This window comes from Calidris pugnax, unplaced genomic scaffold (genome assembly GCF_001431845.1).
Source record: "Calidris pugnax isolate Ruff unplaced genomic scaffold, ASM143184v1 scaffold15, whole genome shotgun sequence".
NCBI classification, from domain to species: Eukaryota; Metazoa; Chordata; class Aves; order Charadriiformes; family Scolopacidae; genus Calidris; species Calidris pugnax.
In genome coordinates, this window is record NW_015090774.1 from 8,346,189 (window position 1) to 8,369,687 (window position 23,499).

Sequence of the window (23,499 nt, forward strand, 5' to 3'; positions counted from 1 at the left end):
GGCGGGAGCCCATGGCTGGCCCGCTCCGCTGGGCGCCCGGCGGCGCGCAGGGACGGGCGGGAACACAGCGGGAGCGCGCAGGGACGGCTCCCCCTGCAGCCCGGGACGCGCGGCGCCCGCCCCGTCCGCTGCGCCCTCGGCTGAGGCTGCCCCGTCTCGGCGAGCATTTCAGCCAGGTTTAACCAGAGAAGACGCCTGGGGAACACGGAGTTGCATTCTCCTCCAGCATCTCCTCTCTCCACATCACCCTCCAGAAGCTGCAGGATAGTGCTCTCGCCTGCAGTCACCAGCCGCTGGCCAAGAGGAGGCACAGCACCCAGACAAGTCACACATTTGGAACAATCCCTTCTATCCAGCACTCACCCGGCAGCAGGTGCCTCTGCCAGCCATTCAGAAAGCTGTTTTCTCAATGCTCTGTTCTTTCTCACTCAGAGCACAACACACATTCAACCCCCTCCCAGCTGGTGCCAGTGTACAGTAAAGGTGATAAAGACTAAATTCTACTTCGATTTTTACTCCATGACCACTGGAGTGTGCGCGAGGTGGTGGTGAAGTGCTAAGACACAGCAATATTTCCCTTGCTCCCCACCTCTTCAGGCCTTGGCTTTAAATTCTGGCAGAGACTTCTGCCTTTGCATCTGACAACTCTCCCTGAGGTGCTATTTCTACCCACCGTATGGAAAAATGTTTTGCCACGTCCAGATCAAGCCAGAATTTTCAAGAGATGCTTGGGTGCTACCTGTGGGGTGTAAAAAGAGCAAACACTTCTCCATCTCACCACCAGCTTCTACCTGAGAAGCACAACGCCTCTTCCATGCCCACCACCACAACCAGCCACTTCGGTTTAGCTCACTCTGGTCTTGCCAGGCCCTGCTAGAATAAGGCACCTGGCTTGCAGAAAAGCAGACAGTCAGCTGCCACACACTTTGCCACTCTTTCTCCCAACAGCCCTGTCCTCCCCTTCAGACTATCTTCTACTGGTATAATCTAGCCCATATGTTCTTTCCCAAGACCCTTGGTGCTTGTGCTGTTTGGTGGTCAATGACCAACTGGGTTGAGACCAGACAGCACTCGCATCACACATGGTCAGAGACATTGGCTGACAAATCTGCTGAAGACCTTAACTGACATACACAGGAGGAGCATAAATCAAATGCAAATTCACTAAGTTCTTGATTATTCCACATCTTTTAAAAGTTTGGCAACATGGACAGATTTCTTCTTATGGCGTGCATCTGAGTTTGATGCCCACACCCTAAGTCACAGTGGATGCAAGTGTGAGGAAGGCAGCTTGGTGAGCAGACACATACATCCTGGTGCCTACACCAGCCCACCTCCCCCCAGACCGCTGACAGGCAGGACAGAGATCCAGATGCCAAGAGTCTTTTACCAGCACTTTCTTTCGACCTTTATTCTGCAACCAGCATCACCTACTGAGGGAGGGAGGTTACACATCCTGCTTTTTACCACCCTCCTTTAGCCCCTTTCTTCTTCTTCTGCTGTTGTTTCTTCTTGGTGGCCGGGGCACCAGCAGGTTTCTGGTGCCTGGGAGGGATGACGTTACTTGTGGCCGACACAGCTGCAGCGCTGCCGGGCCGAGGGGAGGTAGGTGGGCTGCTGGCAGTCCTACTGGCATCCCTGCAGGGAAGATGAGAGAAACAGGTACCACGTGGGTTCACAACCACCTGCAAGATGTGGCACTACTGCAGGAAGCTGACAGGGAAAAACAGCAGCTGCCCCATAAGACAGTATTATGTACAGGAAGGCACTCATGCAAGGAGATCTTAAATAAGCTTCAACATATATAGAAAGGCTGATGGATGATGGGAACATGTCTCAAAGGGCAGACAATCACCTTCTAACTGATGTTCACTAGACAGTGCAAGTCCCCAACAAGAAAAGCAAGGCTAACTTTTGCAAAGACATGTGACAGCTCATGCAACACACAAGAAGCCTTTCAGTCCTCCACGCTTAGGCAGTGCAAACCCAACACCCTTTCTCTCTTCTTAACCAAAGGCATCTTTGTGCCAGCTCTCCTTGCAAACGCTGCTCAAGCCAACAGTGCCACAAAGGGCTATCCATGCTTGTTTTGAGACAGCTGTGTATCAGACAGCAGTGGCAATTCCCTGCGTTGCTATCATTTTAGACATACTTCCTTCCCTCAGACACTAGTAAGTCATCACCTTGCTGCCAGGCCTCATACACAATGTAAACCCTGATTCCAGCTCAAATAATCAGTGTCAATTTAGAAGGAAGAATAGTGCTTTCCCAAATCATGACTAATGGTTCTCCAGCTGCCGAAAGACTTTCAAGCAAGTATCTTGAAAGCAAGCATGCAAAATTCACCTTACTGTCAAAGCTAAGAAAAGCACATTAAAAGACTACAGTAATTTTATTTGCACCTTGGCACTTCAAGGATGCCTATTGTATCATTTTAGTTTACAGCAGCCTATAGGGATCTTCAGGAAGAGCAGCTGTTTGAAGGTTGTGGCAAAGTACTGTCCCTCTTGTGCTACCCACAGCTGGTGTGGTGAGAGCCACAGAAAGGCAGCACCAACCCAGCCCTCCCAGTGATTCCCCACACTACACCCTGCAAAATGGGTACTTACAGTTCAGAGGAGCCAGCTGTGGTTGAACCCTGAGTCCCCTTGCCAACCTGCTCCTTCTTCTTGCCCTTCTTCCGTCCACGGTAGTAGGAACGCTCTCGCATTGGAAGCCACCGCTCAGGGTCAGGAGTCACCTTGGGGTCGTAGTTCTTAGGCAGTTTTCCTGCAGAACATCCAGTGCCAGGAAATGAGATTGGGGCAACACACCAGAGAGGTATCACTAAGGGATACTCATGGGATGTCAGTAGCCAGGAAGGACAAGAGCCCAGCAACCCACATCGTCCCATCAGGGTGTTGCTCTCCCTTCTGTGGAAAAATGCCCCATTCAAACAATCTATCATGAAGATCCGGGTCCACAGGGACCCACTACCAGCAAAGGGCTCCAGCTCCTGGGAAGCTCAAAAGCTGGCTGTTGGAAAAAACAATCTGGCAAGCTCTCCAGAGCCATGCTGTGTCAACAGCTAGGAAATGCAACTTACCCTTCTTTTTTTTCTTCTTCTTCTTCACATCCCCTTGTCTGAAAAGCAAGAAGGGAAACAGCCGTTGTGACACAGCAGACAACTAAAAGCTAGCCCTGGAAGAAGCTAAATCATTCCCATCTCTCTCAAAACTTGATCTGCTGTTACCTGAAGCTCCTTGCAGTTAAACAACATGCTCCCTTTCCACCAGCTGCCTTTCACAGCAATGCCCCCACAACACCAGGTGTGGTTCTTGTGCCACCCCAAAGAATGTCTGCACCAGACCTACAGCAGCCCACTTTACCCTTGCTCCTTCTGCTGGCTATCTCCAGTGAGCTTCCCAGCTTTCTTCCGAACATAGGTTGCTCCATGGGAGTTCTCCAGCGCATCAACATCTACTTTCAGTGACATGGTGTCCGAGGAAGGCAAGTGTTTGCTAAGACTGCAAGGAAGGGTTCAGGGACACAAACCAGCAAGCAAAAAGATAAACACCCAGGTTTGTCCAGACTGCAACAGACAACTTCAGGCTTGAACAAATTTGGCCTGTTAGCAATGTAGAAACAGGCAATGGGCAACTTCAGCTCACCAGACAGGCCTAAGAGGCTAATTCTGGCTCTCCCACCATCTGCCTACACAAGCTGGGATGAGCTACTCAATCACCATCTGCCTCATTCTTTTCCTTCTTTTATATGAGGACAGACGCACCAACTTCCTCTGAAAACTGCTCAGGGTGGCAAAAGCAATATATGAACACAGTATTTTAGGTAAGTGAAAACTTAGCCATGTTTTATCAGGCACAGTCCTGCATTACTACCACAGGTTTAAGATGCCAATAGAAAAGATGGAGAAGCTCCTATTTTCGGTTCCACCTAGTCTTAAGTTATGAGTTCTCAGAGAGAAGGAGGCCAAACACAGAAGGGTCCTAGGATCCCACAGTAATCAAACCAGTTCGGGAAATAGAGTAGCTCCACACAACTTGACCTGATATGGAGCTGTTCTGGAGATGTTACTTGCCTTTCTTCAGGTGAGACTGGATTCCCCATACAGCTGAAATCCAAGGGAGCAATGCCTAAACACCCCTTTCTTTGCTCTGGTACCACCATCAAAAGGATACACTTTAGCTTTTTCGGGGTCCACGAGGGAGTATGCAGAGATGAGCTGTGCCAGAGTATGCACATCTTTTGGGTTTTGCCTTTGTAGTGAAGAAAAAAACAAACAAAACAAAAAAGGACCAAGTTACCAAGGTACACTCTCATCCCAAAGACTGGGGGGATGAGGGTGCAGTGCTTGCTGCAGCATAGCTGCTGTCTGCGGGGACAGGCATATCAGTTTGTGGTCTCCTCCAGAGCACATCACCAAACATCACTGGTGTGGACAAAGGCAGGTGTACACATCTCCACAGTATCATCAAATAAGCAATGAAAGACAAAAATCCCTCAGGTCCCAGTAGCAAAGGCAAGTTAACAGTCCCTCCCTCCCCCAAATCCCATCAAGTGCATAATAAAAACTAAAACCAAAACATCCATGGTTTATGCAGCACTAGAGAAAACTAAGCATCCCAGTCCCTTCGTGCAACCTTCACTGCACACAAGAGGCTTCTGGGACAAGTCAACCAGGTTTTCAAGTGAACATCAGCTACAGATCAAGTGAATAATCCTCCCTCCTTCCAAAATACGGCTTTGCATTGGAGCCCCTGTGCAAAACCAACTCTAAAGGGTAGCTTCCTGTCAACCAACATTGTCAGACACTGCCTGGCACCAGACAGCCTGCAGAGGTCTCTGGGTGGAGACCTCTGTTTCAACAACCACCCAACTCACTTCCAGAGCTCCTCCAAGTCGCTGATTGCTTCCTTCTTCCTGCCATGCTTTAGTTTGAAGTTGGCAGCTTCCCTTATCAGTGACAAATGGACAGGAGACTTTGGCTGAAATACACAGAGCCATAATTAGTTCCTCATTATCACAGCACGGAGCCCAGCTCTAGCTAGCTTTAATGCCCCTGAGACCTGGCCAAGTAGAATTGAGTTAGCACCCTGTCACGCAGAAAGTAGACCACTTTTGTACTCTATGATGCAAAGCAGAACTGCATGGGGCATTGCTGCCCCACAATGCATCTAATCAGGGAGAAGGCCAGATTGCTATATTTGAGCATCCATTGCCCCCACTCTCCTGAGGGGAACTGATGCTCCCTGTTTTCAACACATCTAAAATAATGAAACAGTGATAAAACAAATGCTCACAAAATGAGCTCACAGCTCTCCAAAACCCCAAGTGGATGAGCTGCTGGGGCTGTGCATCAACAGGAGAAGGTGAGTTGGACTAGCTAGAAAAGACTTGAGACAAATCCTTGCCGCATTAGCTCCTCTAGTCTGACTTGCCTGGAATTGCTGATACCACTGGATAGCCTGTGTGAAGACCTCGATTGCACTGTCAATGTCCTCTTCATGACTGTACATTGTCACCAACGCAGACACCTGCAAACATTCAAGAGTAGCTTATAGCAGATCTTCACACAAGCTGTCTATAGCCAGAGAGTCAGCAGTTACATGATGGAATTTCAGAAAAGCACACTCAATGTGAGCATTCTGCTCTGTCCCTAAAACCCAGTTGTGGTAACAGCCAGGATACCCCGGCAAGACCTTCCTACCCAGGTCCTTCGCAAAGAAATGTCCCCAGCAATCTCCTGTGACACAAGCTTAAGACTGCATTCACAGAAAGAACCTTTTTAACACTTTGCTTGCTACTGATCAGAGTTTCATTAAAAATCCTTCTATTCTCCCCCTTCCCCCATTCTCTATCCCAAGAGCCATGAAAAAAGAAATCAGCACTGAAGAGATGATAAAGCCATCATCTGCTTATCTAAACCCCAGTAACAACCAGAGGTGACCCAGGGCAAGGAGCTGGTATTGCTGACTGCCCTCAAAAATGATCATTCACACTTGCAAATGGAACAGACCTACAATAGTCAGCCCTGCTCAAGATGCTTACGCTCTACACTTGAGCATTTTCAAGGTCATCAAGCTCTTCCAAATACCAGAGGTGGACATGCACGCAGACCAGGGTGATGCTGTGGGGATGGAACATATAGCACTTTCTCCCTAATGCCTGTTGTGCTAAAGCTGCTTCAAAAATTTCCTAACGGTACATACCAGGGAAGCAGCTGTTCCAGTCATGTTATGCAAGTAAACCCAAGCAACACATAGGTCTGAGGGATCACGAGAGAGTGGGAACATAGGCAGAGAGCACCTCTGCTGACAGGCAGAGTACTTCTGTGGCTAAGTTCAGGCCACCTGATGCAAGCAATTCCCACCTTTGTCCAAGACAAGGAAGATGGGCTCAAATTCCCTGCAGACACTCAGGTCAAGTGAAAGCCACAGGGAAGAGGCAACAGCAAGCAGGCAGTATAAAGTTGTGCTACAAGGGAAAAACCTCACACAGTTCAGACTGAGTTTTGCTTACCATACCAGGCTTGTGCTGCAGTTCTTCTATGCTCCTCAGGATCATGCAGGCTTTGGTGACGCTGCCTAGGAGAGAGACCAGGAGGAAAATGCTCTGAATGGCACAGTAACACTTCACCCTGCCAGTGACCTTCCAGCCAAAGGCAAACAACAGGGGCATAATAATCCCATTCTCAGAGTATCTCTCCCATTTCCAGGCCTCCACACAAAGGACCTTTCTGCTCTTGCCACATTCTGCAATGGTTCAGGAGCAAGCTTTACAAGCAGAGTCTTCTCTTCTAGGAGCAACTCTGTGCTGCCCAACTGTATATGGGAATGGTACCACCAGGGAGCTCCACACTGCTCCCAAGACCCTCCTGCCCCAGAACAGATTCAGCCTTATGAGTCACAAAGACTGTGGGCCTCTCTGCCAGGGGTCCGTGGAGCCTGGACACCCAGACATTAAGCTATGAGCTCTATCCTGCCATAGCCATATACATACAGAATACTCAACTGAAAGAATCTCTAGGATCTCTGCTCTGCACCCCTGTTAACAACAGTGACTACAGCAAAGATTGCCCTAAATCCTGTTTTTCTCACCCCTTATACCATAATCACATGCAGACACTTCCCAACAAAGGAGGACACTGGATACCTTGAGCAATTTTTAATTGGGCCATCGTCAGCTTGATCTCAGCTGCATTGGCAGGGTGCTGGTCTGCAAAGTCCTGAGAGTCAGAGAAAAGAACAATTCAACATGTGTGTGGGCACCAGGCTGCTGCTCTGGTGAATCATCTTTCATGCTCAGTCACAGCAAGCTGGCAAGAGCCAAAGGAAGCTTTCCAGCACAAGCAGGCTTCAGCACACAGCAGGGGAGGGCCCCAAACCATGCCAGTGGCCCCATTGTCCTCTCTGATTCCTGTCCCAGGCCATCACTCCCTCCCAAAAGGAAGCTGTTGCAAACTGCTGGCAAGCAGAGCATCAGAGCCCACTGCTTACCCTAGAAGTCGTCTACTATAGCTTCCTAAGCATAAAAATCAGAGGTGCAAGGGAACTATTTCCCTTTAAAAGAAGCGGCATCGTTCAGTTGGATGTAAATGCTTTCCAGCAGCATTACACCAAACCAAAATAAGCACAGTCAGATACCCCTGGAAATTTAAACCAGACAAAACAGGCTAAGGGAAACAGCACACGAGAACACAAAGCACAAGTTTAAATGGAGCTTGGACAAAGGAGTATTTTCTCTTAACCTACCTGCAGAAGCCCTACAGCCTTTGCATGCTGCTTCTCACGACACAGTTGGGCTGCCTGGATAAGCACAGGGAGCAGATGCTCGGGGCTCTGTGACTGCAGGCTTGCTGACAGCTTGCGGCACTGATCTGCCTGAGGAACCGGAAAAGAGAATACAATTTTCTCAACCTCTGCAAGCACCTAACGCAAGGCTAACATACCAGTGTATCTAAGAAGAGATGCTAGTAATGGCTTCCCTGAAATGGGTACACAGAAGCAAGAGCAAGTACCCTTAGTAGCACTTTAGATGTATCTAAGAATCCCACACACCCCTTCTGTCTCCTGTTAATCTCCACACCATCCTCCACAGCAACACCCAAGTCACTACACAACTAGTGGTCTTCTTTTTGGGATGATTTTTTTTTTTCCCTCCTCACTTCTGTGCCTAAACCAAGTGGTCTTATCTTCTGATACAGAACAACTGCAAACCCATTCTTCCCCAAATTCCTGCTGCAGCTCAGTTTTCCCTACCTGGTTAGTGTACATTGCCAGCAAAGCTTTGTTGAATTCAATCGCCTGGAGCTGTTTCTTGGAGAGTTTATGCTCAACACCTTCTGCATTGGTCAGCTTCACCTTTTTCTTTGAGTCAAAGACATTTTGGTCCTGGGGAAATCACACATCATGAGAAGGTTTCACTACGTTCCTTGAAGAAGGAGAGGTCTCTGGGTCTGTGATTTAACTACTGTTTAGAAAAAAGTCTTTCCTGATTAGCCCTCTTCTCTTGACAGAAACAGAGAAGCAGGCTGAGTAACCACCAGGAAGGCCCACATTGAAAGCAGCAAGGTAATTCTATACCTTGTTAATTGTGATGATGTTATTTGCAATGACAGCAAGCAGTCCTACGTCTGTTGGCCTGCAGATAAGACAAGCAGAAAGCGCGTTGCTGTTAAACAGTAGTCTCTCTACAGATGGAAGACTGAGTATTAGTTTCAGAAAAGCCCTTACTTCAACTTGATTATTTGATTGTAGAGTTGTAGAGCGTCCTCTGTACGACCCTGCAGTTGCATGATATAAGCCATCTGACCATGAATAATAGCCAGTTCAGCCTCGATGTCTTCCTCTGTCACATCCTGAAGAAAAATCAAGGCAAAAATTTAAAAAACTGCCATCTCACCTCCCTTCCCCTGGCTTCAGCATTCTGCTGGCAAATGTCTCTGAGCTGTCTTGGGCAGTACTAGCAGGTTGGCTGCCCCAGCCTCACAAGCTGGTACCAGCAGCCGTGGCAAGTCTTGCTGGATAATACTGCACAGCAGCTTTGGCTGCCCTCTGGCCATCTGCAGCACACTTTATGGTTGCACCCTTGTTCACGCTCGTGTAAAGCAAACACTTTCCAGAACACCAAGAACTTACAGAGTCTTCTGATAGCGACTGGCGACACAGCTCTAGAAGGAAAAAAAAAAAAAAATTGAAGAACACCATTTAGAAGGCTTAAGGGGTAACACCCAGCCTAGAATCACAGCAGAACATACACTCTTCATGTATCCCTGAAACTTCTGCAGCATAAAAATGGCACATCAGACTACAAGCCTGATGATAGATGGGACTGAGCATGAGGGAGAATACTATGATGTAGAAGAAATATCAAATGCACAGCAAATGCTGTCCCCAACAAAGCTACCTTCTGAGAGCAGAGCCACATGCTCATTTTCTCTCCCAAACAAATTTCCTTAAACCTAGCTCCTGATCTTCTCCATAGCGATCACTCAGCTGCACCTGCTCACCATCTTAGGAGTTAAGTGATGCAAACCTGCAATATTCAGATTACACCAGCCTTTATGGGGCAGCAATTCCATCAATTTTCAGTACAGATACCAGTCACTTCTTAACTTTCTCATATACCTCACCAAAACATCATTTGTTTTGCTCCCCAAAGGACCACTGTCACAGCACATAGATTCAAATTACGCATGCTCAATAAATCAGTTGTATGGGAGAGCCGCTATTCTATCATCAAAATCAGGACAGAACCGACCTATTTATCTGCAAGAGTAATTAGATCAGAAAGAAACTAATTCTTCCTAACTCTCCTCCCCCAGCCTTTTTAAAAAAAAAAAAAAAAAAAAAAAACAAAACACACAGAAAAAAACAAAATGACAACAAAAAACCACCAGGAGAAATGAGGCATTTCTCTGATTTGGCACCTTTATCTGGACTCTTCTGTTCGCTCCTGGTCTCCATAACTCATGAAAAGACTTATGGGCACAGCCCAAAACCTTTGAAATGGTGAAGGACACACAAGTGGCAGGCAGAGGGATGGGTCAAATTACGCATGCTCAATAAATCAGTTGTATGGGAGAGCCGCTATTCTATCATCAAAATCAGGACAGAACCGACCTATTTATCTGCAAGAGTAATTAGATCAGAAAGAAACTAATTCTTCCTAACTCTCCTCCCCCAGCCTTTAAAAAAAAAAAAAAAAAAAAACAACAAAACACACAGGTAAAATCCCCTTCCACTGAATAGAAAAATAATTCTCTTCCAGAAAAAGCTCATTTATTGCCTTATACTAATTTCATACCCAATTGAGACCATGAACAATTATTTTTTTGTAATTTTTATATATGTCAATATATATACATATGCCAACACAATCAGGAATTAGAAGAGATGAAACATCTCATGCTTATGAGATTGAGTAGTTTTTTGGAATAGGAAGTGGACTTTAAAGGCATTGAAAACCAATCAGGAGGCTGTAAGAGAGCCAGGTACATGCCACATGGCTCTGGAAAAGAGCTGCAGAGGAACATTTCTACAAAAACACCAGTTCTGTCAGGAATCAACTGGAAACTCATACAACAAATCCTGTTGTTGGTCAGTTTTTAAATTTTCAAAACCACTTTCTCTCTGTTTCTACAAAGAGCAAGTAATTACTTCTATCACACAAAGCTTCCCTCTCACCTCACCATGTTTTTACCTTCTGCTTTCTGCAGTTTCTTCATTGCTTCATTCAACTTTCCTTGCCCAATCAATGCACATGCACTGTTATAACACAGCTCGTAGGTAGCTTCTCGAAGGCCCAAATCCTCCTGGCATGAAAAGCAAATGTAACACTGCATAAACACCAACTGATCTATATAGATTTGACAGGTAATGGATACAAACTATAGCTTTCATGTACAAACTATTCCTTGCAAAATAACTTTAGATGCCATTTTAAAAGGGCACACATCTGGCAAACCAGTCACAGTGCAAAGGAGCTTTCCTCACACTGCACAGCAAAATCAGAGGCAATTGACAAGGCAGCAACAAAACTCGAGCCTGAACTTGGGGAATACTTAGGTTGCTGAAAGAGGACAGGTAAGAATGGCTGCTCTAGAGAACTAGAAAGTGGGTCCACAGCGCTGCACAGAAAGCTGTGCTGTGCACACTGCCAAGGACAAAGATTTCTGAAAAACTTGGAACATTACAATCTGCACTGCTCATTAACAAAAACATTCCGACACACAGCTGTGTGAGCCAGGCAGTTAGCTTTACCCTGGGCAAGAGGGTAATGAGACAGAGGAAAGTGCTGGTCACCACAGGTGTTCTGCCTAATGGAGGCTCAGAGAGATGTACTTCCTGCTCTGTGTGACATCTCCCAGAGATCAAAGATGAACTATAACTTTTCAGCCCTCAGAACAATAACAGCATTTATTCCTCCCTATAGGGGAAACCACTAGGTGATATTCAATACACTCAGAAGTCATTAAGAGACAGGAAAACATTTCTATCCTGTTAGAAGATCTACAATTCCATATCCTTTATTCCTTGGCTGTCACTCTTACACATACACACACTTACTTACCGGCATCACCTTTTCCCAAGTGCTTTGTGCTGCCACAACAGCAGAGAGGTTGGTTTTTCTCTCTTCCTCGTACTCATCCTGGGAGTTGCGGATGAGATCCCTGTATGCAGCCAGACAATCATCATAACGCTCCAACCTGTACAACTGAGAAGGGGAAGGGTTTAGCCTTCAGAATAGTATTTCCCTGTGCATGCTATTAACTACAGCCTCCTCCCTCCCCATGGACTGGCAGCAGCAGCGCACCATACGTTTTAAGCTGAACATCACTAGCATCTGCCTCTACCTCTAAGAGCAAACTCTATAGGTTACTTTTGCAAAGACTGATGCAATGACACCAGCTACCTGCACGCAAATGGCACAGTTCTCACTCCTAAAAAAGCTTCTTTAAAAGCAGCAGTTTACACAGTTTTGCCCTCAAACAGCCTTTTTCCAGATTAGATCACCCCTGTATGAGAGAGATTAATTAATGGTCTTTCATGCAGCTGAGAGAAGACAGCCAATTCTTCACAAAACTCTTCTCACCTACCAGGGAGAAACCAGAGAAGAAACACCACTTTTTTTCTGCTTCATTTCTAATGTCTGAGATGTGTCCTGGTTTGAGATAGAACAAACCTTTTCACTTCTTATTCTAGCAGCAATAACATCTGAAAAACACACCGTTAATTGCAGTGTACAGAAGAGACTTAAGTGAAAAGTAAAATTACTGAGGAGAAGAAAATTGGTTTTGTTCTATCTCAAACCAGGACAGATGTCAGGTCCTGCAAACCATTCCTGAACAGGTATCTAATGCAAGCAGATGGCTCAACCACAAATAAATCTCACCAGCTCTTTTCCACCCTCCATCCCCTCAGCCAAATAGCTACTATCAGGCCAGACCCATTTTGGGAGAGGGAGTCACAAATGTATTGCTTTGGTTCAGTGGCAATAAGATGACGGCTCTGCCTCCAGCAACAGGTGACTGAAGCTCCACATAAGTTGGAGCAGTTGCAAAATGTACCTCTCCGTACCTTCAAGACAGAGAAGGAAATTTTCTCCCCATATTTGCCCCACATTAGAAGAGGGACAAGGCATCCAACATATGAAACTGCCACCAGGAAGAAAAGCTTGTAATTACCACTTGTCCATAAAGCTCCTTCAGTTTGTCTGTCTGCTGACTGGCACTCTGTATGGTCTTGAGAGCATTTTCAATACGATTCAACCTGTATTCACAGTAGGCCTTCTCAAAGGCAATAACATCACTGCAAGGACAAGACAAAGGCTGTCAGCAGGCACTGTAGTCTTCATTCAATAGCATTCCCCCCACCTGAACACACTTGGTTGAGCAGCCCTAATTAGTCACACACTGCTACATTCCCCAGAAGCCAAACACCACAGGTGAACACATGATCCCAGATTACTGAATTATCTATCTGCTAAGCACTGAAAATATCTTAAACATACTTTGTTTTAAACAGAGAAGGAATATCAAAACTTCATCTAAAAGAAGAGGTTCCTTTTTATTTTCTGGTGTCTCCAGACACACAGCATGTCAAATCTCCCCTGGCCTCCTACAGATCATACGAGTCAAATGCTTATGGGTAAAACAATACCCAACTTCATTACATGACTCCTTCTTAAGCAGAAGGTCTATCATTACAGTAAGACTGTTACTGCAAACCTTCAAAGACAATCAACTCATGCAGAAAGAGAAAGGAAATGGTATAAAACACAGTCCCTCTTATAGTCTAAAACTAAGTCAATGGTATCATTAACCTATTTTGAAGTATCAGCGCAGCAGAACTACAGCAAAAGGGTTTGCTGATGTTAATATAAAATTGGCTTCAAAGCAAGCTCACACCAGCAGGGAAGCGCTATCAAACAAACAGAGCCTTAAAGGCTACGTTCCACCTACCCAGTGAGTTACCATTTAAGCCAAAGGAAAATTAATCAGTGATTCCCTTAGTTCATCACTGGTGCCACTTGTCACCAGCTATTTCTCTGTCTACTTAATCTCAGTCCAGCTGAGTATTAGGTAAGTCTGAAAACAAACAAAGAGCATTAAGAATTAAAGCAGTGTGCCAGCCTTAGTGCAGGACAGGACAACTTCAAGGCACAGCAAGAACCACCACTTTCCCTGATAGAGACAGACACACAGTATATCCAAGCTAAATAAATTATATGGAGAACTCTGAAGCCAGTTGAATTTAGAGAAACTACTCCTCCTCCTCACCGTATACTAAAAAAAACCACCTTAAAAATTTAAATTAAACCCCTTCCATCCCAGAAAACAAGGAATTTGTGAATAAGGTAATTATTTTGTTTCAGACGTGACAGAAATGAAGAGATGCTTCATCACACTGATACAATAACACACTTTTCTGGGAAGTTCCTTAACAAGACGTCAATGGCTTAGGCTGGGCTGTCCACTAAATGAATGACAGATGCTCTTTATTAACCCCTCTCCCTTCCCAGAAGGGGAAGGAAGAGGGACTCATAGCTGAAAAAAACCTAGGACAGCTATAATGAAATATTAACAATAAAAGATAATAATATTAATAAGAAAATAGTGAAATGTACACAAACATATACAAAACCAATATCAAGCTCCCAGGATGTTGACCACGTCACTGACAAGTGCTAGGATTGGACACGGGGGAGACAGGAACTGAATTCAAGAACTGCATTCAGGAACACACAGATCAGGATCAAAGGCAGAAGAACAGAGCCCTCCTTGGACACCAGCCACTGAAGAAGAGGTGTGACCCCCTTTGATCCCTCAGCTTTATACTAAGCATGTGGTAGATGGGATGGAATACCCTGTTGGTCAGGTTTGGATCACCTGTCCTGTTTGCTCTTCCCCACAGATGCGATCCCTCCACACTCTTCCACACCCAGCCCTCCAACATAACACAGTTAGCTGACCTTGGTTGTTATGGGAATAAGTATAAGCAAGAGCCTCTCTGCATACCATTCCTTGGTATTAACTACACACATCAGATGTTATCACTGCTAGAAGCACACATTGTTTGAAAAATATACCGTTCATTTCAGAGAGTGCAGTTAGTTAGAAGAGACTTCACTGAACAGTAAAATTACTGAGAAGAAAATTGGGTTTTTTTCCTATCTCAAGTGAGGACAAAAGAGCAGTATCTGAAATACAAAAATTTTGCTACCAGGCAATTCTTGGGTAGCAAATTTCATCCCAGGCATTGCACAAAGAGCACATTTATTAGGAAAAAAATCAGAGTCTGCTTAATGACACAAATGGGAAGCTTGACTTGTTCTCAAACACAAGTTGTCTCCAAGGTTCTGATTTTGAGAAGACATAGAAAGGGCCTGCATCATCCCAAAAGCTGAAGCAGTACCTTCAGGCTGGCAAAGAAAAGGAGCCCAAGGAGCAGTATGACAAGACAGCCAAGCAAAGCTAACAGCTTGCTGCCAATGGCAAGGGCTTCTCCCTTCTCTCTTCACTCCCCATGAGATCTGTCCTGTTCCCTTGTACCAGCTACGGTGCTCAACCACATCAACAAGCAGAATCAGCTCACAAAGGTGGCTGAAAACTAGATAAGGGGCAATCCCTTCAACAGTAACAGCAAACTGTTAGACCACCTCAAACTCATCCAGACCCACTCTCACACTCAGAATAAATCAGCATTTCACTGAGAAACCCAATCCCAAAGGCTCTGAGTACCCCCTGCTCTTTATTTTGCTGCCTATTAGTCCCCTCCACTGACGCTGCAGCAGCTTCTCAAGGACTTGCTTCATATCTTGTAGAGTACAGCAAGACACAACTCACCTGGTTAACACTTTAGTGTGGGTGTTGATTACGCTGAGGGCTTCCTTGAAGTTCCCGTTCTGGATAAGACACACTACTTTACACTGAAGTGCCGTCACATCGTCTTTGCTGATCTGCAGTACTGGAAGGGAAACCAGCTTCAACACAAAGATTCAACTCATTATCACACAGACTAAGGTTTTGTAAGAGCCATATGTTCTTAGTTGCAAAAACCCATCACAGAGAGCAGTCACATCAATTTAGGCCACGGCATGGTCCTGGCATAGCTTGCTTTGGCTCAGATTATAAAACAAATCCTGTCAGGATAAAAGAATTCAGTGTAAATACTGAACTTACCCCAAGGAACCACTGTGCTAACATACCTGGAACAGAGCTGCACCAAAGGAGCTATACACACCTGGACAAACCTTTCAGGCGCATTTCATTTCCAGGCAGAGAACACAGTGCCAAAACCTGAGTGCCACGTAAAGCATATACAGGAAGAAAAACACCTGATATAGAAGAACCATATGGCTCTAGACAGGCAGTCACTTTACGTGCTAATACTTTCTGTCACTGGAAGACAGTGAGGGAGAGCTAGAAGAAACAGGTTTTGGTATTTGATTTTTTAATGTGACCCCAACACTCAGATCTGCCGGGACAGATGAGTCCCTATTGCCTACAAACAGCAAAGAGAGAAGTTCCAGCCACAACGTGCCTTATAATGCAACCCCATTTTGGAAGGCCAGCTCTCAAAACAACACAGCCCAGCCTGGTCTCTCCATCGCGAGCCGGTTATGGCTCCCGAGTCAGTCAGTCTGTATGCACCAACAACGCTGCCTCAGCTCCTGGGGGGAAAAGCAGTTTCCTTTCCTCCCACGACCGAAGCTGAAAGGAAACCCACCGGCATCCCCGAGGGCTCGGCCCACACCAAGGCCTACGCCAGGCAACAGCAGCCACCGACGGTCCCGGTAGGGGAGCGGGGCCCAGGCGGCCGCCCCACTCGCATCCCCCTCCGCATGCTGCCAGCACACGGAACCCCTCGCTGCCCACCACAGCCGTACCCCGGTCCGCGGGGCCCCTGCACAAGGCCAAGCCCGCCCGGGAAAGATGCGAGGCCGGGGGAGGACAGGGAACGGACGCCGTTAACGGCCTCGCGGCGCGGCTGGGCCCGGCGCCGACATGGCGGCGGCCCCTCACGCCCGCCCTCCCTCCCTCAGTCACTCACTCTTGTTAACGGACTTGAGCGCGCGGGCGAAGTCGCCGTTCTGGCCGCAGCGGTTCACCTCGCTCCACAGCGCCGCCGCCGACCCCGCGCCGCCGCCCCCCGCCGCCGCCGCCATCTTGGAACCGGGAGGAGAAAGCACCTCGGGAGGGGAGGAGCGGGGCGGCAGCTGCCCTGGAAGCGGAATGGGCTGCGCGCCCCGGCCGCCACGTCGAGAAGGGGAGGATCGGCCCGCCCCTCACACCGCCGTCGCTCCCGCCCCCTCTCCTCCCCTCACACCGCCATCGTTCCCGCCTTCTCTCCTCCCCTCAGACCGTCGCCGCCCGCCCCGCTCCCTCAGAAGCGGCTGAGGGGGGAGAAGGGAGGGTGTCCGCTTGCTGAGCCGAGGGGCTGGAATTTTCTTCATTGCCCTCAGATTTTTTACTCTTACTCAAACCCTTTGAGTTTGACTTCATCAAAAAAAAGAGCGCGCGGCTGTAGCGCCCCGGTTATTGCCAAATTACTCGGCTCCGCTTCTCTTCTAATGTTTTAACTGAAGAGTGGGGTTTTTTTCTGTTAATATTTTAACCAACCTTCCCCTCGCCACCCCGAATAATAATAAAAAATAATAATAAAGTCAACAGATACGACCAAAGTGAGCATGTGTGTGTTTGCAGGGGGAAGAGGGTGAATGCCCACCCAATCCCCCCCAAAAAAAAAGAAAGGATTTTCCATCAATTCCCATTAGTTTCTTCTGCTAAAAGATGACCATCAGTCTTCAAATTTCAGCAGTGTCATGAATGATTACAAATATTACAAAGGCTGGGGGGGGGTTAATAAAAATCATAAATACTTCAGAGGGTGAAGGTGGCTATCGGTTTGTGTAACGATCCCAACAGATCATAATTTGGACTTCAAACACAAACTGCAGCAAAACTGCAGGTGTGAGATGTGACCAGCAGAGCCCCAGGCAACTGAGCCTCTTTTTATCGAGTATTCCAAGGTAAATGACACAAATACTCACTCCAAAGGACTACTGAGTGATCTGCTCACATCCCTTCAACAGTAGTGACAACCACATTAAAGAAAGAAAAAAAAAAACAACAATTAATACTTTAAACAAAATACTCTTTTATTCGAGTATTTTTGATTAAACATACAGAACTCGTTGTTTGCTATTTAAAATTTTTATCGTTCAAAGTTTTTTCCCTCTAGAAGGATGGCAATGCTATCTCAGTGCATATGACATGGAAGGATCATACCTCTCAAGTGTCCAGCTCAGAAATCGGAGCAATACTGTGCATACCCCGTGTGACAGCAAAAAAAGGGAACGCTGTAATGCAATTAACATACAAAAAAACGCACTGCCAATACATACATTGTCAGGTCTATGGCCAGTCATCCAGAGAGCAGCATCACTTTGAGAAGCAAGCTTGGCAGCACAGGAGTGGAAAAGAAAACAGTTTTTGACCACAGATTCGGAAGATTTGTGCAAGTCCTAAGCATTCCTGCTTTGCAAGGACTGCTAAGGAATCCAAATTTAGTCACTGGTTTGGGAGATTTTCAGGGATGCAGAGGTCTTGCTGCAAAAGGCCATGAAAAGAGTGACCCACAGCCCTCATGAACCTCCCAACACCACCATGGTGGGCAGCCTGGTGAAGCACTTGCCTATGACTGGAAGACCATCTGCTACACATTGGCTCTGCGTGAGGGTCATGGCACCTATTCGTTCCTCTACCAGGATGGATAAAAATCAAGCTCTGAATTTAAACACAGGATGACGTTAACAAAGCAGCGCCTGTAGGTAGCTACACCCCTGCTGCCCCTACCTGCTGCCATCACTCCCTTGAGCACATTGTGTAAGTAGCTACCATTACTATCAGACTTGAAACAGTCAAGCTTTACATCTTTGTCTACATCTGCGCACAAATACTATGGCTAAGACCTGCAATTCTGTGCCTGTTCATAGTGTTCCACTCTTAAGCAAAACCTAAGCGATCCTCAGCTTTTAATTATGCACAGTAACTTTCCTAGAGGTTTGTTTTGGTTTTTTTAAATAATTGGAACAAAAATATAGTTTATGTTTGGTCAACTTTATCCCTGCACATGGTACAATCAAACCCAGTTAAGTGGTACTCATCAACTATCTCATGATGGAATGTCTAATGGCAGATTTCTTTAAATGAAAAATCCAGACAATTGAGAGGTATGCAGAAAACGTCTTAAATATTTGAAGCTACATGTGCAATCTTACAGAACACAAGCTACAGTTACAGACATAACATTAAATCTTATTAACTGATAGCGCATAAGAACTTAAAAACAGTCAGTGAAATCAGTTCAGCCAGTGACTTCCAAAAGTCATGCCTCAACTGCACTGCGTGAAGGGGAAAAAAAAAAAAAAATCACTTAGGCAAGTTTAACACAAAGTTTTAATCTACATTTGAAAAGCTGTTTTATTATATATATATATACTATGTATAAAATAAATTAAAAAGGGGACGGAGGAAATAGCTTTGTATATGCTTCAAATTAACACAGACCAGAGACCAGTAGTTCCAAAAATGAACATTTTACCATCTTTATGGTAAAAAGTTGACATAAAAGTTCAAAATCATACAATACTTATAAATAGAAAGAGTTCAAAAGATATTATTTAAAAAAATGGAATTTAAACTTCATTTTCCCTTCCCCTACAATATACTTTAGTTTTGCATGTCATAGCATCAATACATTTACAGAGTATTTGAATGTCACATCCACGCAAGAATTGATAACAAAGCAGGTAAAAGTGCTAGCAGTGTTAAAATTTAGGAGTTCTCCCAAATAACTCTACCTGCTCCTCAGCCTTCTCCTGAAATGAAGGCTATCAACATTCATCACCCAGTTTGAGGTATGGGCAGAAGAAAAATCTGCAACTTGTACTCCCCGCCCCGCCTTGCCTCTGCTAAAATATAGCAAAAAATCTGTTGATCTGGTAATTGACAATAGTGGTGCACAATCTCTTACCTCAGTTCAGTTTGTACATAATTTAATCACTATATATAAAAAAAAAGTTATTTTGAAACATAGTATTAATGCTTAAATTAAAAAAAAAAAAAACAAACAAACAAACCAAAAACCAATAAAACACCACCTTCCCCCCCCAAAAATCCCCAACTTTAAATCTTCTTTGAAACCATGTTTAAATGTTCTTATTCCAGATTTAAAGCTTCACATAAACACCGGACAGAGGGATGACAATTTTAAACCAAGAGAGCACCTAAAAACATACCATAGGTAAAAATGAAATCAATCCTCTCTCCGCTTCATAAAAATGTAGAAACCCTGTCAGCAACAGTAGTACACTCAGAACGAACAAGGTGAAAAGGAGCATCTAGAATACTCAAGAGGCTTGCTACGCTACTTCTCTTTATTGCCCATTCTCTCATTTGTATGGATGGCCACTGCATGAGGAGATGCCAGGGATAGTTCTCCTATCTTCCTTTCACCACTGCTGCCAGCTGAAGTCGTCATTGCTGCCAAAGACCAAGAAAAATCCTAGGATTGTGGCGAAGATGACGGTATTCCCGGTAAGAACAAGTGCACAGGCGCCCCAGTAGATCTGTGAACAAGGGGAATTTAGTTAGACGTGTTTTGAACTGAATACTGACATGACAAAAGGTGACGTCTTAATATCACATTACAGACAAAGTTCAGCAACAGGTCTGTGATGCAAGAAGGTGGTATCTCATTATTTGAGCTGGGTTTTCCCCAAATTACTAGACCGTTCCACAGTCAGCCAAGCACCACTGCAAGTTTCTTCTGGCTGCATACAAAGCCCTTGCTAGCAGGCACAGCTGTTTTGCTGTAACATCCAAAAATAGTCAAGTAAGGCTAGGCAACAGCATCAAACGCATCTGCAGCCCAGCTATACTTGCTACCCGTGCTATAGGACTTTTTTTAAACAGACATTTAAGGATGAGGTTTTCAAAAGGCGAGCATTATCCCAGTAACAAAAAAGGAGGTGAATGCTTTTCAAGGAGAGCGAGTGAATTACTCAAAGGGTGTGAGGCATTCAAACACTTCTGAGCTGTTCTTGCCTAAAGAGATTTTAGGAAAGTGCCCTCCATGTTTCTGACCTAGTAGTGCTCTCTGAAATTCACGCGGGCAAGGTCATCTTTTACAGGATTTTAGTGAAAAGCTGTATACTGGGAAAGATATAATAACAACTCAGAAATTTAAATAACACCACCAATATCATTTACAGTTGTGTGCAAAAATGCATTGTTTATGCATGCTTCTTTAGACCAACTATTCCACAAACTGCCTTCAAAGTATTATTTTATATATTTGGTCACGTGCCTGTTAAGTTTTCATACTACCCTCTGTCTCATTTTCTCTGCATTGCATATAGACTGTGAGGGCTTTTATTTCAGGACCACAAGAAGCAACTGGCAATCCTGACATTCTGCCATGCTTCTGCTTCTAGTATCTGTTTTTCTTGCCAAGAAAATTCTTACTCTGTTTCCACCGCAAGAATCTTAAGAACATATTTATAAAAGTTGCTTAGTGCATGGCAGCTTTACCTTCAGTTAAAAAAAAACCATAAAGAACAAAATTTTCTAGGAAAAAAAATACAAAATCATAGATGGAAATATTACTAACCAGTTCTGCTCTCGCAAACACTATCGGCAGCCCAAATGCTGAGACAACAATGCCTGTTGTAAGAAATATTGCAAGCTCCTTGCAGGCATTACTTGTAGCATCTGTGTCATCTACCAATCTTCTTGCTATGCAGTACGGGATAGGAGAAAGGATGTAAAAAAACAGAACAAACAGTGGCCAGTACTGGCTGAAAAAGAAAGGAGAAGAAAAGTTAACTTGATTTACTTCCTGTTCTTCCCAAAAATCAATGCAAGGCATTTTCCCCATCCAGCATCCCCGCTCAGGAAAGACTGACACAAGTCCACAGAAAGCAAAGCCTCCACTTTGGAGCAAGCTGACATGTATCCAACAGTTTGTGAGCAGCTTCAGCTGACCTCGGCAGCAGCTCCAGAGAGCTCACTAACAGGATATTCTTAAAGCAAGATTTCACTAAGCCAAGCTTAAATCTAACGCCACCTCACAAGATGAGCTTAACTCATAAGTGTAACCTGTCAGCTTTCCTTAAGAATTGCAGAGATACATTTGTAGAGCCCTCGCATCGTTTCGCCCATAAGCTTTCAGTGAACACAGGTGGAACAGAGTATTGTTCTCAGCCAGTGCTCGGGGCACTGAGATATATTTTTTTTTCTTAAATCTGAATGCAAGTAACCAAAACATACAAAAATTACACCATCGTATTTGGCAACATTTTCTTTTATTGCTTGCAGCTCTCCAGACTAGATTTCTCAGACACACCAACGCAGCTGCACATTGTTACAATAAAACTTGACTGCATTGTTTGAAGGGTGACTGCAGGAGGACCTCCTTCCTATGGGTTTGTGTCACCAGCCCTGGTTTTATAACAAAAGAAAGCTGGCATAAGAAAGCCAGTCAGATATGTAGAAAACTGCAATTCACAACCACTAACAGAAGGGCTACAAACAGGATATAAGGCATTTATTTAACGTTTAAAAGATTTCCTATAAAGTCAGCAAAGGGTCACAGCCACAGGCCTGATTTCCTGAACTATCACTCTATTGCTTCATATCTCCTGGAAACTGAGAGACAGAATCAACAGATCGATAGCAGCTGCAATTACTCCAGATGCTACATTACCAAGTGCAGTAGCCAGGCAAGGACCCAGCTACCACCAAGTAGCCAGAGAAAACACAAACACTTCCCTGATAATGGATACTTGCTCTCTAGTTCAGGAGGTGCTATCTGCTGATAAGCCACAAAGGGACAACATTGGAGACACGTGAGGACAGTGCATTCTGTAACGGTCTGCAGCCAGGCCTGGTAATTTAACTTTGGTTGCCTTCACGTTTATGGTGAATTAACTCTTGGATGGTATCTGGGTTTGAGCAACACAGGACTAATTTATCTTCTAATACTTGGGAAAACTGCACTTTTAGAAGACTAGTGCCTGAATTTATGAAAATATTTACTTTATAGCCAGCTACGGTATGAGGGTTTCAGAGTCTCAGTGTTTTCAAGCCTTGCCAGGTGTAGGGATGAAGAGGAGTGAGACCCAGGCACTTGGCCCGAGCTGGCCAACAGGATTATGTCATGCCATGAACATCACATTCAATATAATTAGAAAGTTTGCTGAGGATTTTCTGCTCCTCTTTGATGGCTGCCATCCTGAGAACTTCCTGCCCCAGCACTGGATCTCTGAGCCTTTCCCTTCCTCCTGAAGCCGTAGCACTCGCAGTGTCCCACATTTGGTGTCCCCTGCTGGGAGTGCACGGCTTCCTGCTGAGAGAATTGGCTGAGGATAATCCTTGTGGGTTTTTTTTAATATTGGTATCAGGATCAATATTTAGTTCTTTAGTGTTATTAGTGTTAATTATCTAGTCATCTATTAAGTCTGTTTATATTTAAACCCTCAGGTTTCACTGTTTGTTCCAATTCTCCTTCCCAGGTGGGGAGGGATGAATGGGTGACAGAATAATTGTCTGAAGGACAATAAATTGTTGTGGGTTCCTCAAACCAGAACAGCCGGACTTGTTATGAAAGCCAAACCTTTTGGGAGTTAAAGTCATGCCCAAAAAATAAAGGGAGAAGAAGAGAGTGCACGTTACTTGTACTGGGGAAGGGCGCATCCCAGCATCAGGAACATCAGGCCGACGGCTCCCCCGAAGGACAGGCTGATCAGGGCTGCAACAGAGCACACACCGGCACCGGGTGAGGGGCTGGGCACGGGGAGGCAACACAAACCCCCGCCAGCGGCGGCGGGGGGGTGTGGTGGGCGGCGTGTCGCTCTCCCCGCACCGAGGCAGCGGCCTCCCTGCCCGCCCTAGGCACCTGAGGGCAGCTCCGACCCCCTTCCCCACCCGCTCCC

The 23,499-nt window shown here is 45.4% G+C and overlaps 2 protein-coding genes across 3 annotated transcripts in view; both read right to left on the reverse strand.

Annotated features, from left to right (window-relative positions):
- Nucleotides 1-16,717, reverse strand: part of SRP72 (signal recognition particle 72kDa) — a 17,544-nt gene extending 827 nt beyond the window's left edge. The window contains exons 1-19 of one of the 2 annotated variants that reach the window (XM_014945215.1): nucleotides 16,554-16,717; nucleotides 15,347-15,467; nucleotides 12,686-12,809; nucleotides 11,572-11,715; nucleotides 10,702-10,813; nucleotides 9,138-9,169; nucleotides 8,733-8,857; nucleotides 8,583-8,640; nucleotides 8,259-8,390; nucleotides 7,752-7,880; nucleotides 7,153-7,225; nucleotides 6,520-6,584; nucleotides 5,439-5,534; nucleotides 4,882-4,985; nucleotides 4,179-4,256; nucleotides 3,369-3,506; nucleotides 3,086-3,123; nucleotides 2,610-2,769; nucleotides 1,468-1,638 (exon numbers count right to left, since the gene is read on the reverse strand). In XM_014945215.1, coding sequence (XP_014800701.1) covers nucleotides 1,468-1,638; nucleotides 2,610-2,769; nucleotides 3,086-3,123; nucleotides 3,369-3,506; nucleotides 4,179-4,256; nucleotides 4,882-4,985; nucleotides 5,439-5,534; nucleotides 6,520-6,584; nucleotides 7,153-7,225; nucleotides 7,752-7,880; nucleotides 8,259-8,390; nucleotides 8,583-8,640; nucleotides 8,733-8,857; nucleotides 9,138-9,169; nucleotides 10,702-10,813; nucleotides 11,572-11,715; nucleotides 12,686-12,809; nucleotides 15,347-15,467; nucleotides 16,554-16,668 — 2,015 coding nt within the window. In that variant the 5' untranslated portion in view covers nucleotides 16,669-16,717. Of the gene's footprint in view, nucleotides 1-1,382; nucleotides 1,639-2,609; nucleotides 2,770-3,085; nucleotides 3,124-3,368; nucleotides 3,507-4,178; nucleotides 4,257-4,881; nucleotides 4,986-5,438; nucleotides 5,535-6,519; nucleotides 6,585-7,152; nucleotides 7,226-7,751; nucleotides 7,881-8,258; nucleotides 8,391-8,582; nucleotides 8,641-8,732; nucleotides 8,858-9,137; nucleotides 9,170-10,701; nucleotides 10,814-11,571; nucleotides 11,716-12,685; nucleotides 12,810-15,346; nucleotides 15,468-16,553 lie in introns of those variants that run through there. The other variant, XM_014945208.1, reaches the window with a different exon arrangement.
- A 2,242-nt stretch (nucleotides 16,718-18,959) lies between these two features.
- The window catches only part of LEPROTL1 (leptin receptor overlapping transcript-like 1), a 4,748-nt gene continuing 208 nt past the window's right edge, over nucleotides 18,960-23,499 (reverse strand). Inside the window, exons 2-4 of the mRNA XM_014945474.1 lie at nucleotides 23,240-23,315; nucleotides 21,177-21,363; nucleotides 18,960-20,133 (exon numbers count right to left, since the gene is read on the reverse strand). Coding sequence (XP_014800960.1) covers nucleotides 20,017-20,133; nucleotides 21,177-21,363; nucleotides 23,240-23,315 — 380 coding nt within the window. The 3' untranslated portion in view covers nucleotides 18,960-20,016. The remainder of the gene's footprint in view (nucleotides 20,134-21,176; nucleotides 21,364-23,239; nucleotides 23,316-23,499) is intronic.